General features: G+C 37.0%; 1 protein-coding gene across 1 annotated transcript; it reads right to left on the minus strand.

Moving 5' to 3' along the window:
• Positions 1–823: 823 nt before the first annotated feature.
• LOC309687629 (uncharacterized protein) lies at positions 824–11,575 on the minus strand (the record flags this gene model as incomplete). Its single annotated transcript, XM_082502728.1, has 8 exons — positions 9,941–11,575; positions 8,855–9,001; positions 7,525–8,567; positions 2,344–2,441; positions 2,124–2,219; positions 1,682–1,745; positions 1,513–1,604; positions 824–1,411 (listed from the first exon to the last, which is right to left on the minus strand). The coding sequence occupies exons 3-8, from the start codon at positions 8,348–8,350 to the stop codon at positions 824–826; spliced, it is 1,764 nt and encodes a 587-aa protein (XP_082358854.1). The 5' UTR covers positions 8,351–8,567; positions 8,855–9,001; positions 9,941–11,575.
• Positions 11,576–15,980: the final 4,405 nt, after the last annotated feature.

A 15,980-nucleotide genomic window follows, 5' to 3' on the forward strand; every position in this document is an offset into this window, starting at 1 on the left:
ATCCCCTCCACAGATCAAAAGGCCTTCTGTTTCTGTTACCATAATATTAATAATCCTTTGGAAGAAACTAATATCACTCTCTGGCGGGGCATAAACATTTAAAAGGGTGATCAAATTCCCATCTATTTTTCCTTTTACTAGAATAAATCTGCCCTCTTTATCACCCATTTCAGATACTTTTTCAAAGTTTAATTTGCTTGACATAAGGATTGCAACTCCTCTCCTATGTCCTGATTTGTATGAAGAAAAAAACAAATTAGTAAAACCCATTCTCTTTAATTTTACATGCTCCTTATCTGTCAAGTGGGTCTCCTGTAAGTAGACTATATGGGCTTGTTCTGCTTTCACTTTAGTTAGGATTTTAGTACGTTTAATTGGATTTAACAGCCCATTAACATTGAAAGATAGAAATTTTACTTTATCACTAGCCATATGTAATCAACGTATGTCCATGGAACAAATAAAATGAAACTTATCAGATCTACTCCCTAAACAAACAAAGATATCAAACATAAATAACAAGTACAGAAAAAAAGACTGTGGTTCCAAGGCTGGGGTCTCTAATAAGTGACCCTGGGTAGAGCTAGAAAAAGCGTCTAGCTGTGAGGGAAAGCCTCTCCCATATATGGGCTGAGGGCCCCCGCCATGGCACTTGAGGCGGAAGAAAACAAAGTCGTTGTTCATTACACGGAAAGTGTGTCTTTATGCATCCCTCGCTTATATCTATATAATCTCATCCAATTGGGGTAGAGATATACACACAAACATCTTGAAATATATATAACACCGCGTATTTTTACCTCATTTTAAAGCCCAACAGTACTTATAACTCCTCTGACGAGGGTATGATCTGTCTTCTGAAGGTTCGCAGTCTCGCCCTGATATCTTTCTCTCGCTCGTCGTCTGTCCCTCGCTGAGTTGATCCTCTCGTTGTTTCCCAGGCGGTACGGGACAGCTGCTCGACCAGACTCTCCTTCGATGTAGTCACATTAACTGGAAGCCCTCTGTCCTTCATGTCTGTAGTCGCCTCCTCCGCCGTCTGATACAGACATGTTCCATCCTCATAAAACACTCGTAGTTTTGCCGGGAACGGAGTATGGAAGCGGATATTTTTCTGCTTTAACACCCGCTTTGCCTCTACGTACTCCTTTCTCTTCTGCAGTACTACTGGAGGGTAATCATGGTCAAAGAATATTAATTTCCCATTCAGAAAAACTTTCTTCTTTTCCCAAGCTCTACGTAGGATCTCTTCTTTAACCCTATAGCGGAGAAATTTGACTATTATTGATCGCGTTTTATCTTGCCTGTCTCCGGCGGGTCTTGATGCCAACGCCCGGTGTGCTCTCTCGATGCCAAACTCCACAGTAGGTGGAGCACGCAGCTTGGCCTTCTTATGCAACAGGTCATACACCTAAATAAAAATAAATGTCTAGTTTGCTATATGGATTAATTGAACACGTGGATTCAATAGATATCTTCTGAGTGAAGGGTGTTCCCTTCACGTCTTCCTACCTTGCCGTTGTAAATCTCAAAGAAGCTGACGTAGGCAGAGAGATCCAAATTAGCATACCTCCTGTGGTGGAGGTAGGCAAAAACATCCTGGGCTAGAAGTGAATAGACTCAAATTATGACAAAGTCTGTTTTTTTGTACAAAATCCAGTTGTTTCATTTAAGGTCCTACCTGCTAATGCGTAGATGCCTTTAGCACTGTTCTGCTGCTTCCCTGTGAAATCACCTCCCATTGTCTTAAAAACAAATAAAGACTTTGAATAAATTCCACATTTGCAAAATTGTGCTTCAACCCCCCCCCCCCAAAAAAAACATCAATCTCCTTTTTATTAATCTCTACAATACACAAGAGTATCGGAGTTAGTGTATAAACATGGCAACTGTTTTCTCTCCCTTAATTACTCCTTTATATTCAGATGATAGAATAGAGAATCTACAAATTATTCCTGACCTACCCTGCTTGTTAAAGGGCCACTTGCGAACGCACACACAAATCCTTTGGGGCTCAATCTTAAAAAAGGCAAGAGATGTGCAGAGAAATGACTGTACTACAGTTTGCAAAGCTACAATAAAACTTTCTGGATGGAACATTGTAAGTCCATGTTCAAACCTACCGTTTCAGTAGTTGATAAGGGTGTGATTTCCAAAGTCGCTCTGAAATCCTGAATCATCTCAAAGAACTTCTGGTTGGCCCGGGAACCTTCCAGAAACTATAAAGACAAGCAAACAAAAGGTACTGTAACAAAATGAGGAGTAGTTTTGCTCATGTTTAAAACAATTTACATTATAAAATAAAAAAATAAAAAAAGAATAATGGTTGAAGAAATCTTTCACCTTTCCCCTCTTGGTTTGCATATCTGGGGGCTTTATAACACAAGAGAGCCTTTTATTGCCTTTGTTCAACTCCATGGGAGCCACAGATTTCCTCCTGCCTGAAATGTGAAAAAACAAACAAACAATATACACACTTAACACACACACACACACACAGAAATAAATAAATGAGATGTTAACACCTAATACCAATAAAATGGGTTACATACCTCTAACTGTGGATGGAGGAGGCATTTTCTCATCATTTTGCTTTATTTATTTATTTATTTTTTAAACTTTTTATTTTCCTTTTTTAAATTGAAAATGAACAACAAACAAACAGAAACAAACAATAAAAGACATTTACAGTTATGGGACAGAGTATCATCAACTAGCCAAAGCTTGACTGGTCATTATGACCAAAAAAAAAAAAAATTCTCAGGAACACACTCTAGTATCTTTATCTTTCAAAAATAGCCTCAACCATCTGAGGACCGAACACAGAAAATACGGGCGTATTAATAATAATAATAAAAAATAATAATTATAATAGTAACAGTATTGGTAATTACAGAAATTTAAAACAAAAAAAAAAAAAGGAAAAAAAAGAAAAACATATCGTGTGAACCCCTCCCACCATCCCCCCACCCCTTTACCCCTGTATAGCTCTCAACTTCATCACATTCGTGTATCCAAACAGCCCATATTTACACCCGTCTATACACAAGAATCAGCACAACATTTAAGAACTCTGATCAGAAGGGCCTAACCAAGGATCAATTCAGGGTAAACCCAGAGGAATTTACATCATCTCTATATTCTGTCAAGTCCAAAGACGGTAATACTGAAAGAAATGGTCCCCAAATTTTTTTAAAGGTTCCGTATTTCCCTTTTACACTATGCGATATCTTCTCAGGTGTACAGTAGGATGCTAACTCATTAATCCAATATCTCAGTGTTGGAAAATTTTCAGATTTCCAATGTGTCAGAATACATTTTTTAACTGCAGCACTTGCAAGTAAAATAAAATATTTCTTGTGGTAATCCACGTTTATAGAATCTATGTCACCTAAAATCCATAGTTTTGGGTCCATTTCGACTTGGATCCCAATCACCCTTGAAATTATTTCAGTAGTCCGTCTCCAGAACTCCTCTATTACTGGGCAATTCCACAGCATATGAAGGAGATCACCATCTATCACTTTACATCTCAAACATTTGGGAGAGTAATTAATATCAATTTTATGTAATCTGTAAGGTGTATAATATGTCCTGTGGAATATATTAAATTGCATTTGTCTATGATTTGTGGAAATGAACATGGTCTGTGCCTGTTCCATTAGATGGTACCATTCTACCTCTTCATAAACATAGCCCAGATCTGCCTCCCATTTTCTTTTCAGAGCCGTTTTGTTGTAGTCAGGTAATTTTTCATTAATAATAGTGTATATTGAAGATGCTATTCCTTTTATTGACTTCCATGGTTTGGTGCAAAGATGCGTTTCAAAAGGACTTTCTTTAGGAATCTCAGGGAAAGTTCCTTTGGTTTTTTCTTTGATCCAGTCTCTTATTTGTAGAAATTTAAAAAAAATTTGGTCTGGAAGTTTAAATTTTTCCTTTAGTTGTTGGAAGTCAATAAATGTGTCATTATTGTATAGATCGGCAACAGTTCGAATATTTCTATCCTTCCATCCCTGCAATATGGAGTCGGAAATATGATGGGAGAGATCAGGACTGCCCCATAGGGGTGTCCTTCTGAAAAAAGAAATATTTATTTTTAGAAGTGAGTGGGATTCCTGCCAGGCACGGAAGGTGTTTAATATTATCGAATTATTTGTGAGCTTAGATAAACATTTTTTCGTACCTAGAAATGGGACGTCTTTTAATGATATGGGATTTACCTCATATTGTTCTATTGGAACCCATCGAACCTCACTCCTCTCTGCATATAACCAGATCAAAATTGATCGGTATTGGGAGGCCAGATAATAATTCCTAAAGTTTGGTAGGTAGAGTCCTCCCCTTGAATAAGGGGCCTGTAATGAGGAGAGTTTAACTCTTGGGTTTTTCTTTTGCCATATGAAGGAGGTTATAAGTTTATTTAATTCTTTGAAGAAACTTTTTGGAACATTTGTAGGGAGACACTGAAATAAATAGGTAAACTTAGGCAAAATGTTCATTTTAACAACATTAATTCTCCCTATAAGGGATAATGGAAAATCCATCCATCTCTGTATATTAAGTTTAGTTTGCTCCAACAGTTTAATATAATTTAGTTTGAATATTTTATCCTCAGATTTACCAATTTGTATGCCCAAATATGTAAATCCATTATTACACCACTGTAGTGGATCTGTAAGAGCTCTAACACGATTATCTTGTATATTTAAAGACATAATCTCACTTTTGGTATAATTTAACTTGTATCCTGAAGCTGCACTATATTCTTTAAGACAATTCATTAATGAGGGAATTGACTTGAGAGGGTCCGTTAGATACAGTAGGAGGTCATCTGCATATAGAGAAAGTTTATGTTCGCTTGTACCGAATTTGATTCCAGATATAGCAACATTAGTACAAATGGCCACTGCTAGTGGCTCGATCGCAATCGCAAAGAGCAAGGGAGAACTTGGACAGCCTTGTCTACAGCCTCTGGTTAAGGAGAAAGTGTCAGAAAGCACATTATTTGTTATAATATTGGCTTTGGGGGCGTTAAAAAGTATCCTAACATAGCGGGTGAACTTTTCTCCGAAGCCCATGGCTTCCATTGTCTGAAATAAAAAGTTTGGTTCAATCCTGTCAAATGCTTTATTAGCGTCCATGGAAATTATTAGCAATGGTTCTTGATTTTTTTGAGCGGCATTCAATATGTGGAGCAGGCGCCGCACATTATCTGCCCCCTGTCTGTTTTTAATGAAGCCTGTTTGATCGGCATTTATTATCTTAGGCATAATGTCCTCCAATCTATGTGCAATTATTTTAGATAATATTTTATAATCTGCGTTTAAAAGGCTAAGTGGTCTATAAGAGTCACATCTCTGTTTGTCCTTGCCCGGCTTTGGCAATAATGTAATTGTTGCATTTTCCAGTGATTCCGGTAATTTGTTATTTTCTAAGGCTTCTTTAATCATATTTGTAAGTGGTGTCAATAATTTATTAGAAAAGGCCTTATAGTAATCAGCTGAGAATCCATCTGGTCCAGGGGTCTTATTATTTTGTAAACACTTGAGGGCTCGGAAGAACCTCCATTTCCGTTATATCTACATCAAGCAGTTCTTTGTCCTCATTATGTAATTTAGGAAGGGTTATTCCATCTATGAATCTTTTTGCAACAGTACCATCGACCCCTTGCTCAGATTTATACAGATCTTCATAAAACCGTTTAAACTCTGCATTTATGAGTACCGATTCATCAAGAAGTTTATCAGCTTCCGTTAGAATTGTCCGTATAAATTTCTCCGATGTTTCTTTCTTAATTTGCCAGGCCAGTAATTTACTTGTTTTGTTTCCAAATTCATAGTAGTGATATCTAGTTCTGGCCATAGCTGCTTCTGCTCTATTGGTGCATAAATTATCATACTGCAACCTTACTTTTATTAATGTATTAAGACATTCTTCCTTTTTGGTGGCAATATATTCCTGTTCCAAGTTTTTAATGTCGGTCTCCAATTTAGATATCTTCTCTCTGACCTTTTTAGCCTTATTAGCCCCATATGACATAACCATACCTCTCATATAAGGTTTAAGCGCTTCCCAAATATTAGCATGTGAGGAAGAATTTGAATTAGCATCTAGAAATATTTCAATATTAGTGTTCATGTATGAAATAAAATCAGAGTCTCCTAGCATATAATTCTTAAACCTCCATCTGTAGGTTATATTTTGCGATATATTGGTAGCCCAAAGAAGTTTAATGGGATTATGGTCTGAGAAAGTAGCTGCTAAGTAAGAGCAGTCTATCACTGTTGCCATCATATTTTGTGATATAAGAAACATATCAATTCTTGAGTGCGTATTATGTACTGGAGAAAAAAAAAGAAAAATCCCTTTGACCTGGGTGGAGGTTTCGCCATACATCAATTGCGCCTATATCCTTCATACCTTGGTTCAATGCAGTTGCTGCTTTGGATAAAGAAACTGTTTTAGGTGAGGACCGGTCCAAGGGGGGATTTAGGACCATATTGAAATCTCCACCCACAATATACTGTCCCTCAATTGTAGCCACTTTCATTATTAAATTATTGAAGAATAAATGGTCATCATAGTTGGGCCCGTATATATTTACCAAAGTTATCTTATTTCTATTTATTTCACCATTTACAAGTAGGAATCTACCATTTTTATCCTTTTCAACTGAGTTTAGTTGAAAGTTCAAGTATTTATTAATAAGCAGGGTGACTCCTCTTGCTTTAGAGGTATATGATGAATAAAAAACATTGCCTACCCAATCTCTTCGTAATTTTAAATGTTCAGCGTCTGTAAGGTGGCTTTCCTGGATAAAAGCGACATCTACGTTTTGCCTCTTTAAATATGTCAACATTTTTTTTCTCTTAATAGGTGAATTGATCCCTCTAATATTCCAAGATATACAAGTTATATGACCCTTAATTTAAGTTCGGTGTAGTAAAATTCTGTACATGGGTGTAATGGTAGGATATAACCTAAGCCAATGAGCTATCTGAACAATTATATAAGTATAAGAAGAATTTTTTGTAAGAGACCATACATAACCCCAAAACATTAAAATAAAAACCTGCCTCATAAAACCCCTATAACAAAACCACATAAGGTAGGTAATTCAACTAAACAATGGTGGTGGCCCAGGCAGTTGTTAAAGTTAAAGTTCTAGCCACTCTCGATAAACAGCAAAGTATATTAGTATATTAGCAGTCGGATACAGAACGTAATTGTGTAAAGGAAAAAGTAAAATATTTAACCACAATATAATCACACTCATCCAGTAAGGGATTAATATCTAAATCATAAATGCACACAAAGTCTATATAAATCATATCTTCAATTCGTCTGACAGATGGGAGGTGGCGAGAGTCTGTATCAATGCTTAATGTTATAGTCCCTTTTTTTTTTTTCTTCCTTCATTTCACCTCAATCCCCAGATTTAACAGTGGAGGACTTCTCGTCTGCGAGTACGGATGTAAATTGCTTTGTTGAAATCACATTACATCACTTTAGTCTACTCACTCAGAAAATCTTTCAGATAGCGTTGCGCTTCAACAGGAGTGGGGAAAATTTTAATCGATCCCTGATGTCTGATGCGAAGTTGCGCTGGGTACATCAGAGCATATTCAATCTCCTTTTCTCGCAGCCTTTGTTTCACGTCACAGAACTCGTCTCTTCTGCGTTGCAGGTCTATGCTGTAGTCCGGGAAAAAAGATATTTTCTTATTCTCATATGTCGTCTCTCCCTTACTTCTAGCCAGTCGAAGGACTTTCTCTTTGTCTCTGAGGTTCAGAAACTTAGCAATGAAGGGCCGTGGTCTATCAGACTTCTTCCCGACGCAGTGTGCTCTTTCAAGGGTAATGTTTGATGTAAAGTTGTCATTCCCCAGGATTTGTGGTATAAATTTCTCCAAAAATCCCACAGCGTCATGGCCTTCTACTTGCTCGGGAATGTTCAGTATCCTTAGGTTGGACCTTCTGCTGCGGTTCTCCAAGTCGTCGATTTTGTCCTTGAGTTGAGTTGTCAATTTCTCCACTTTATCGGTGCGGTTATGCATTTCCTTAATGTCATCCTCGTTTGTACTTACTCGTGCCTCCATCTCCTCAACCTGCTCGGAAAGCATGTTAAGAGAGGATTCAATTTTCGTCAGGGTTATTTGTATATCAGCCGTTTTTTTGTCAATATGTTTTGTAAGTTCCTCTTTAGTTTCTTTGATAGCATTGAGTAATTTACTAATTGGCAATTCCTCCTCCCCATCCGCCATATTTCTTGCTGCCAATGCGTGCTGGTATCCCGTAGTTTTTGTCGTTATCTTTCGTTTTGAGTGTCGCAAATTATAATTTGCCATGCAGAAGTTTCTTTTGTAACTTTGCCTCTTGTTATGGTCAAAAATTATATAAGGGCAAGTTAGGATAGATGTAGATTCCTGGGCCTACCGCCGGGAGCTCACGAATGCACGTCTACTCTCGTCTGTTGTCAGCCATTTTGCTTTATGGCCTCAGGAACAAAAGGCTGCAAAGTCGCTGGTTGTGTATCATTCTTTTTACGCTGCTGATTCAGAATTACTAGATGACAAAAAACAAATATAATTCAGATTTAACAGAAGGAAAAGACCAAAATATTTCTTCATACATTTAAAGTACTCAGAAACTTATTCAAATACATTTTAACAGGTACATGATATGACTTTGTACCCTGCAGATAACCAAATGAATATGGCATGGTCACCAACAACAACATGTTGTTAAATGAAACAGATGTGGCACTGTTATGATTTTTTAAAATGCATTATGCATTTTTAAAAAAATCTTTTTGTTTTCTGTTTTAAATGAATAAGTAAATCACAACCAACCAGAGTTTTTGAGGACTGATGATGGTGGGGGCTCGGGATGTATGGTTTCTGGGTTAGCTGAAAAGGATTCTGTAGCTGAGACTGGTCCTTGAACAGAACCTGGGGCCTGAAACATACACGTCTGCCGAGCCTGGGACCGAGTAGCAACTGAAAGTGACACAAAACCAAGTCAAACTGCTGAAATATGAGTTTATGCAATTCAGACTGCACTGAAAAAAGTCTAACATGCAGTCATTCATTCAATCTAATAAGTGCCATTCAAAACAGAATAAAATCATTGATTTGATTGTGAAACCCTTTCTTTTTGCATTTTAAAATACCACTTTTGATTTGGATGAAACTAAATACCTGTACAAAGGACACAACGCAAAGTTTTTGATTTCTCTCAAAACATATATTTCTTTTCATGTTGAACAGATAATATCTTTAATTTGAGTCAAAGTGATTTGCACTTGAACACGCCCACCAGAAATAGACCGGGACCCATTTTTATTCTGCATGGCTGCTGGAAACATCGTGTCACATCTTTGATTAATTTCATCTGAAAATAAACGTAAGTAAAGCCAAGTGTGTTACAAAAGCTTTTATAATTTGTATTGCCAAAATTGCAGAAAATAACCCCATTTAAGCTGGGTCGACAGCCACCCCTAATTTTTGCATGATTGTAGCTGCTAGCTATAAGCTAGCTAGCTATCCTGCGCAACGTTAGAACTGGTTACCAGAAACCGACCATCACAGTCGGGAATGCAAGTTAGGCAAAAAGCCGTTTTTTACCAGTATACTAACTAGCTAGCGTTACCACGATGCATCGGTGGTGGATACAGCTAGCTAGCATAAGTTCATAGTTCATAACATTCATAGTATAACTCCGTGCTCCGCTTCGTTTGAATTTTTCTGGTGAGCTCGCGGTTTCTAGACACAAGCTTGTGTTTGTTGATTATGCAATTCACAAATCTGATTAGTCAAATAATTGTTCTAATAGTCTGTGACCAAACAACTATCAAAATAGTAGTTTATTATGGTCAAAGATTTATCAGGTGTGCCAGACTTCAGTTCTTCACTTGTACATTTTGTTCCATATTTTACCTCAAGATATCCCAGAAAGATGAAGCTGAGGAAGAGCTGCAGAGTACCACCATGGCACTCTTCGTCTTCAGGGACAACTCAAGCCTCCTACATCAGCCTCGAGACATCGGGATAATCATTGATGGTGTGGAAGTCCTGAATGAGTTGCCTTCTGTGGCAGCTGGAGTGGCAATGGTCTTTGGACTCTGTTATGCTCTTAATATGGAATATCCACGAGGATTCAGGTTCACCTTTGAGGCTCTTCAAAAGATTATGATGGAGCTTGACTTTAACAAGATGACCTCTAAGATTCGCAAACTTAATTGTGAACTTAACACTGCACAGTAGTGTGTTTGCATGCATGTGTGCATGTGTATGTGCACATGCATGTGCATGTGTGCTTGGTTATTTTGCTTGGTTGGCCTGCAGTGGTATTCTACATTCAAAATTTATAAGAACACCCATTTGAAAGGGAGATTTAAGTTGATTTCATTGATACATGTGTAGATTTTTTTTTTTTTACATTGTACAGGCACAGTGCACATATAAACATTTTTGAGTACTTGCAAATTGGTTTAAAAAGAGTTTTTATAATGGTTTTATGCCAGTTTTAGACAGGTTGCAGGTTTTATACTGGTTTTCAAAAGATTGCAGGTTTTATACTGGTTTTCAAAAGATTGCAGGTTTTATAAAACAAACATTTCTCTAATCATTTCTGCCGTAGCACTAAATCTGTATATTACTAATATAATAATATTAGTAATATACGCCTCAACATACGCTCATCATATTCTGTGATTATAGTTAAAATGGTTTGGAACAATAAATAATTTTGAAATAATTGGTTGGCCAACTGTCTTGTTTTTTATAGGAAATGCAGAGCATTTTTGAACTGAAATAAAATGAAATGTAAAAAATATAGTTTGAATATATGTAAATCAATTACCTGGCTTCAACACAAACATATTAGTTCATGTTAATTTGGTTCGATGTGAATACATTAGGTTGGTTAAATTTCAATATATTAGCTTGGTTCAATAATTAAAATATGGTTCTATGTAAAAAAATCAATTTGGATCAATGCAAAATTTAAAGTTTCAGTCAAGTCTAGTAATATTGTTTATATCAACATAAAAGTATCAGGTCATATCAAGTGACTCAATTTGGATTCTATAAAGCCAAATATTTTGGATGTGACAACTGGACATCATTTTTTTTTTTTATTTGAATAGGGTTATTCTTTTTACAGTGTGATTATTACCAGCATTATTGATCTGGATTAAGACAGCCACTACTGGTAAAATGGAGGAGAAAAAGGTAAGAAGAAGAAAAAAAAAAAAAAGCTGTACGAGGCTGTCTGGCAAAACACAAGTGACACCAACAGTAAATTCACCACTTATTTTTCCGAAAACAGAACAACCAAATTAGACATCCACAGTGGTAGAAAAGTGTGTTACTTGAAACAATCCTCCATTTCTGACCATTACTTAATCATTTTTCTCCCAATCTCACCCTGAAAATAATGACTAAATACAGCAGGAAAGTGTTTAGAGAGGTCACATTTGGAAACTGTTTTTCTTTCTATAGTAACAAAATTCTTTTTACAAGCCCTAGGTATTGCCCCCTGGTGGCCATTAAAAAGAATAGAAATTTAAGACAGAGTCTACACCTTTATTTAAATGTCTAAAAAAAAAAATGTCAGACAGCTTTTAATCACCTGCCTGACACAAAAATATGGAACTGATTGACTTGTTTGACATACTTACTGTACATTACGAACATAAAAAGACAACAAATATCAAGTAACTTTAACCAGTAGTGATGTGCGATACCACTGATTTCCTTTCCGATCCGATACCAAGTAAAATTCAGGGTGGTATCAACGATACTGATCCTTTTTGCACGATACTTTGTGCAAAAACGTATTTTATTTATTGTATCTCAAATTATAGCATCATAATGATTACAGGACATCAGATTACTTGTTCTTATCACTTAATAATACAGAATTCATCATATAGAAATAAAAAAAACCTGAAGTTGTGCGCTATTTGAACACCTTGCCTGCCTGCAGCACTAAAGGACTCCATGAGAGACGTCTGTCTCGCCCTAGCAGCACCTGTCCCTGTCCACTCCTCCTCCTCCTCAGTTCGCCTCAACATAAGCTCATCATATTCTGTGATATGATTTACTCTGAGGTGTTTGACAAATTTGTGGTGTTGCCACAACACCTCACTTTCTTGCCACATGTATCACAAACCACGTTTGTGGATGTAAAATACGTCCGAACATAACTCCAGTTACGCTCAGCCATTGTTGTGACTGCGCACGCCAAGGGACTGCGACACATTTATACAGCCGTATTTCGCACATGACTATGAAAAGCGGAAGAGGAAGTAGTTGCTTCCAATGTAGACAATCCGAATGAAATAGGATCTTCCCACTGTGATCCTGTTAATGATAAACTACAAGTTTACTCTAAATTACTAAAATATCGATATTTTAATGTGAGAATCAATTCTAGAACATAAATGACTGGTATCAGAGGAATTGATATTTCAGTATTGAACCGCACATCACTATTAACCAGCCACTGACTTATGAATTTTGTGGCTCCATTGTATATTGGTTTTCAAATCTGCTTAGCTTAATAAGAGGTTACTTGTCCAGTTCCAAAACAAATATTCTCTTTGTGGGTTGTGTCAGGAAGGAAGATACCAAAATATCCAGAGCTTCCTGTTGTGACAAGATCTTTCACATGGAATTCCAATAAAATTGATTCATGTTTGTGGCTGTAATGTGACAAAATGTGAGAAAGTTCAGTTCAACGATTAAACTGGCCTTAAAACTTTATTTTTTTTTAACATTTATTTTTAAGCTATGTTTTTCCAGACATCTTTTTGACGTACTTATTTATGATGTATTTTTATTTTTTTCATGTTGACAACAGGAAATTTCATATTAAAATGAAATTATCTGCGAGAGCTGCCTGTTGTGACAAGGTGGCAGACAAAGAAACAAAAAACAAAACACAAAGTACTAATAAGAGACTTTATCTAAATTTTGATTAAGAAGCCCCTACATTATTATGTATTCCTTGAAATTTAAATGAATTATCATTTTTAAAAAAGTGCTAGCGTATTTATCTCTACATTTTTGCAATTACTCGCTTTTTCCTTTACTCATTTTGATATATTTTCTAAATAAATAATTATTTGTGGACAAAATCATCCAACTCTTGTTGTGATCTTGCTCTGTTACAGTAATAATCCAGCTGCTCTTCGCTGATGCCTTGGGTACGTTTAATTCAACACAGTGAAAGCACAATGTCCTGCTGTTGTTACAAAAGCAGAACTTAACTCACCCCTGACCAAAAAGCTGATTGTTCCGGGAGGGATTTGGACACCAGAGCTATAATTTTAATCACAGACACAAGGATTAATTTGCATCAAGTATACAATATTTTCCAGTATTAAAGTAAAAATGTAACTTGTATGTTGTAATTGTTCTTTTTGTGTCAAGGTATACATCTGGAGTTCCACGAGGAAGCTAAAAGTTGGATTGAGGCCTTGGCGCACTGTCAGAGAAATAATTCCTCGCTGGTTGAAATATGCAACAAGACTGTGAGGGTTGAAGTGAAAAATCTCTTGCAAAATAAAATCTTGCAGGATGGTGTGTGGATTGGCTTGGAACGACCAATCTTTGGCAACAAGGATGAATGGAAGTGGATTTCAGGGTCAAAACTACTAAATGCTCAGTTGAACAGCACTGATTCAGTCAACGGCTTCAACAACCACTGTGGAAAGATCGTCTTCGTTAATGAGACAAAAGAAATTAAGTGGCTGGATGCCAGCTGTCATGAAAAAATACCTTACATCTGCAAAGGTAAGCTGCTGATTTGTTTGGGTCAGTCTGGCATGATATTGATACCAAATGTTAAATTCTCCCCTTTTCCAGATTTGAAATTTTGAGGATGCTCATATACAGTCAACTGAATTGTTTTGAGTGAGTGGTTATTGATTTTTGTGAAAGAAAGGGAAGCCAGCAGCTGCAGCAGGCAGGAGAAAGGCGATGACGACAGCAATGGCAGCAAAGAGAAAGGCGACAGCGGCGAGGAGGAAGGCAACGGCAGCAAGGGGGAAGGCAACAGCAGCAGCGAAGAGAAAGGCGACAGCGGCGAGGAGAAAGGCGACAGCGGCGAGGAGAAAGGCCAGGGCAGCAAGGGGGAAGGCAACAGTAGCAAGGGGGAAGGCAATGGCAGCAAGGGGGAAGGCAACGGCAGCAGCGAGGAGAAAGGCCAGGGCAGCAAGGGGGAAAGCCAGGGCAGCAAGGGGGAAGGCCAGGGCAGCAAGGGGGAAGGCCAGGGCAGCAAGGGGGAAGGCCAGGGCAGCAAGGGGGAAGGCAACGGGAGCAGCGAGGAGAAAGGCGACGACAGCAAGGAGAAAGGCTACAGGATCTAATGAACACTGAAAGCTAACTAAAATACTATTTTTTTAAAAATAAATAGATAAATAAATAAGGAAATATTCTAAGTTTTAGTCTTTATGTTTTTTAAATCTTGTTTCCTGAGACTTTGGATGTCTACATGAAACTGACCTGGCTGTCTTCCTGTTGTGCTTATGCTGATTTTCTAAATCTTGACCTTTATGCCATTTTAATTAAAATACAAAATGTTTTTTTGATCTCTCATTGTTGTTTGAGTTAATATATTTGTATGTGTCAGAATCCCTGTGTTGAGTTTTGTTCACTCTCAGTATTTCCTGGGTTTTTTGTATATTGATATTCTAAGGTTTTGTTTATCATCTAGTTCAGTTTTGGGGTTTAGGTCTATATTCTGAGTCTTCTATGTATTCCTTCCCTAGTTATCAGGTTTCCCTTTTGTTTTTGTTCTGTCTAGTTTTCATCTATTTGTGATTCCATGTTTGCAACTTCCTGGTCCTCGTATTAGTTGTGTTTGCTGTTTTATTGTGATAGTTTCTTGTTTAGTGTGTGTTGCCCAAAGATGTACTTCCCCTGTCATGTTACCCCTGATTTGTCTCTGCTGTGTTCACATCTGTTTCCACTTCCATACTCACCCTCTTGTGTTCATACTATTCCTGTCTGCCTATGTGCCCTGTCAGAGAATCTGTTATGTTCCCATTAGCGATCTGTCTAGTTCCTGTCTCATGACGGCCCTCTTCATGTTTCGGTTTTCTGTTATTTCCAGTTTAGATTTTTTTTTTAGTTCGGGTTTATGTTTTGGACTTTTGCCTTTGTTTTGTACCAGTTCCATCAGCCTAATAAAAGCGCTCACTTTTAAACCTCCATGTAAGCATTTATGTCTGCCAACTATACAAACACTGACAGTATGCTGTTCAAACAAACTGATAAGCTTCTATTTGTTTCCTATTTGACTAAACACACCCTCCTACTTGAAGGTCTTTGGACTTTTTGTAATTTCCAAATTTCAAATTCAAATAGCTTATACACTTGGATTTACAAGATATTTGAGCTTCATTTTAGCTTTGAGATTCATTTACTAGTCAAATTTGTGAATTAAGAGTTATTTAATGTATAATGTAAGAAATTGCACACACATAATTATACAAAAAACATTAAAAAGTAAGTAAAAACAAAACAGCTGAGTTTTTTAATCTCATCTGTCCTGGTTATGAGAAGAATGCAGGGAGCATTTGCCGTCAAACTTCATTTAAATTGATAGTTTTAATGTGACGATCAGGTACTTATGTATCAAGTTATTTTGTACACTGACTAATTATTCAACAAATAATATCAGCTTGCAATTGTTAATGCACTCTTTCATGCCATAAATACTCAGAGTCCTTATTTAATGCCAGCTACAGGACAATATTTAATGCAGCTAAAAGACAATTGTGTGCTCTTCAAGTTCATTGTTTTTAGTACACAGAAATGTAGATGTCCTAAATGATGTGTAACATCGTGTCATTTGCATATTTGGTGCAGCAAGTTGTGTTTGCCTAAAGGCTAATGCTCATCCAGTACATATAGTGGCTTGCAAAACTATCCGGCCACCTTGAACTTTTCCACATTTTGTCACATT

Source organism: Aulonocara stuartgranti, assembly GCF_965226115.1.
Source record: "Aulonocara stuartgranti genome assembly, chromosome: 14".
Classification (NCBI taxonomy): domain Eukaryota; kingdom Metazoa; phylum Chordata; class Actinopteri; order Cichliformes; family Cichlidae; genus Aulonocara; species Aulonocara stuartgranti.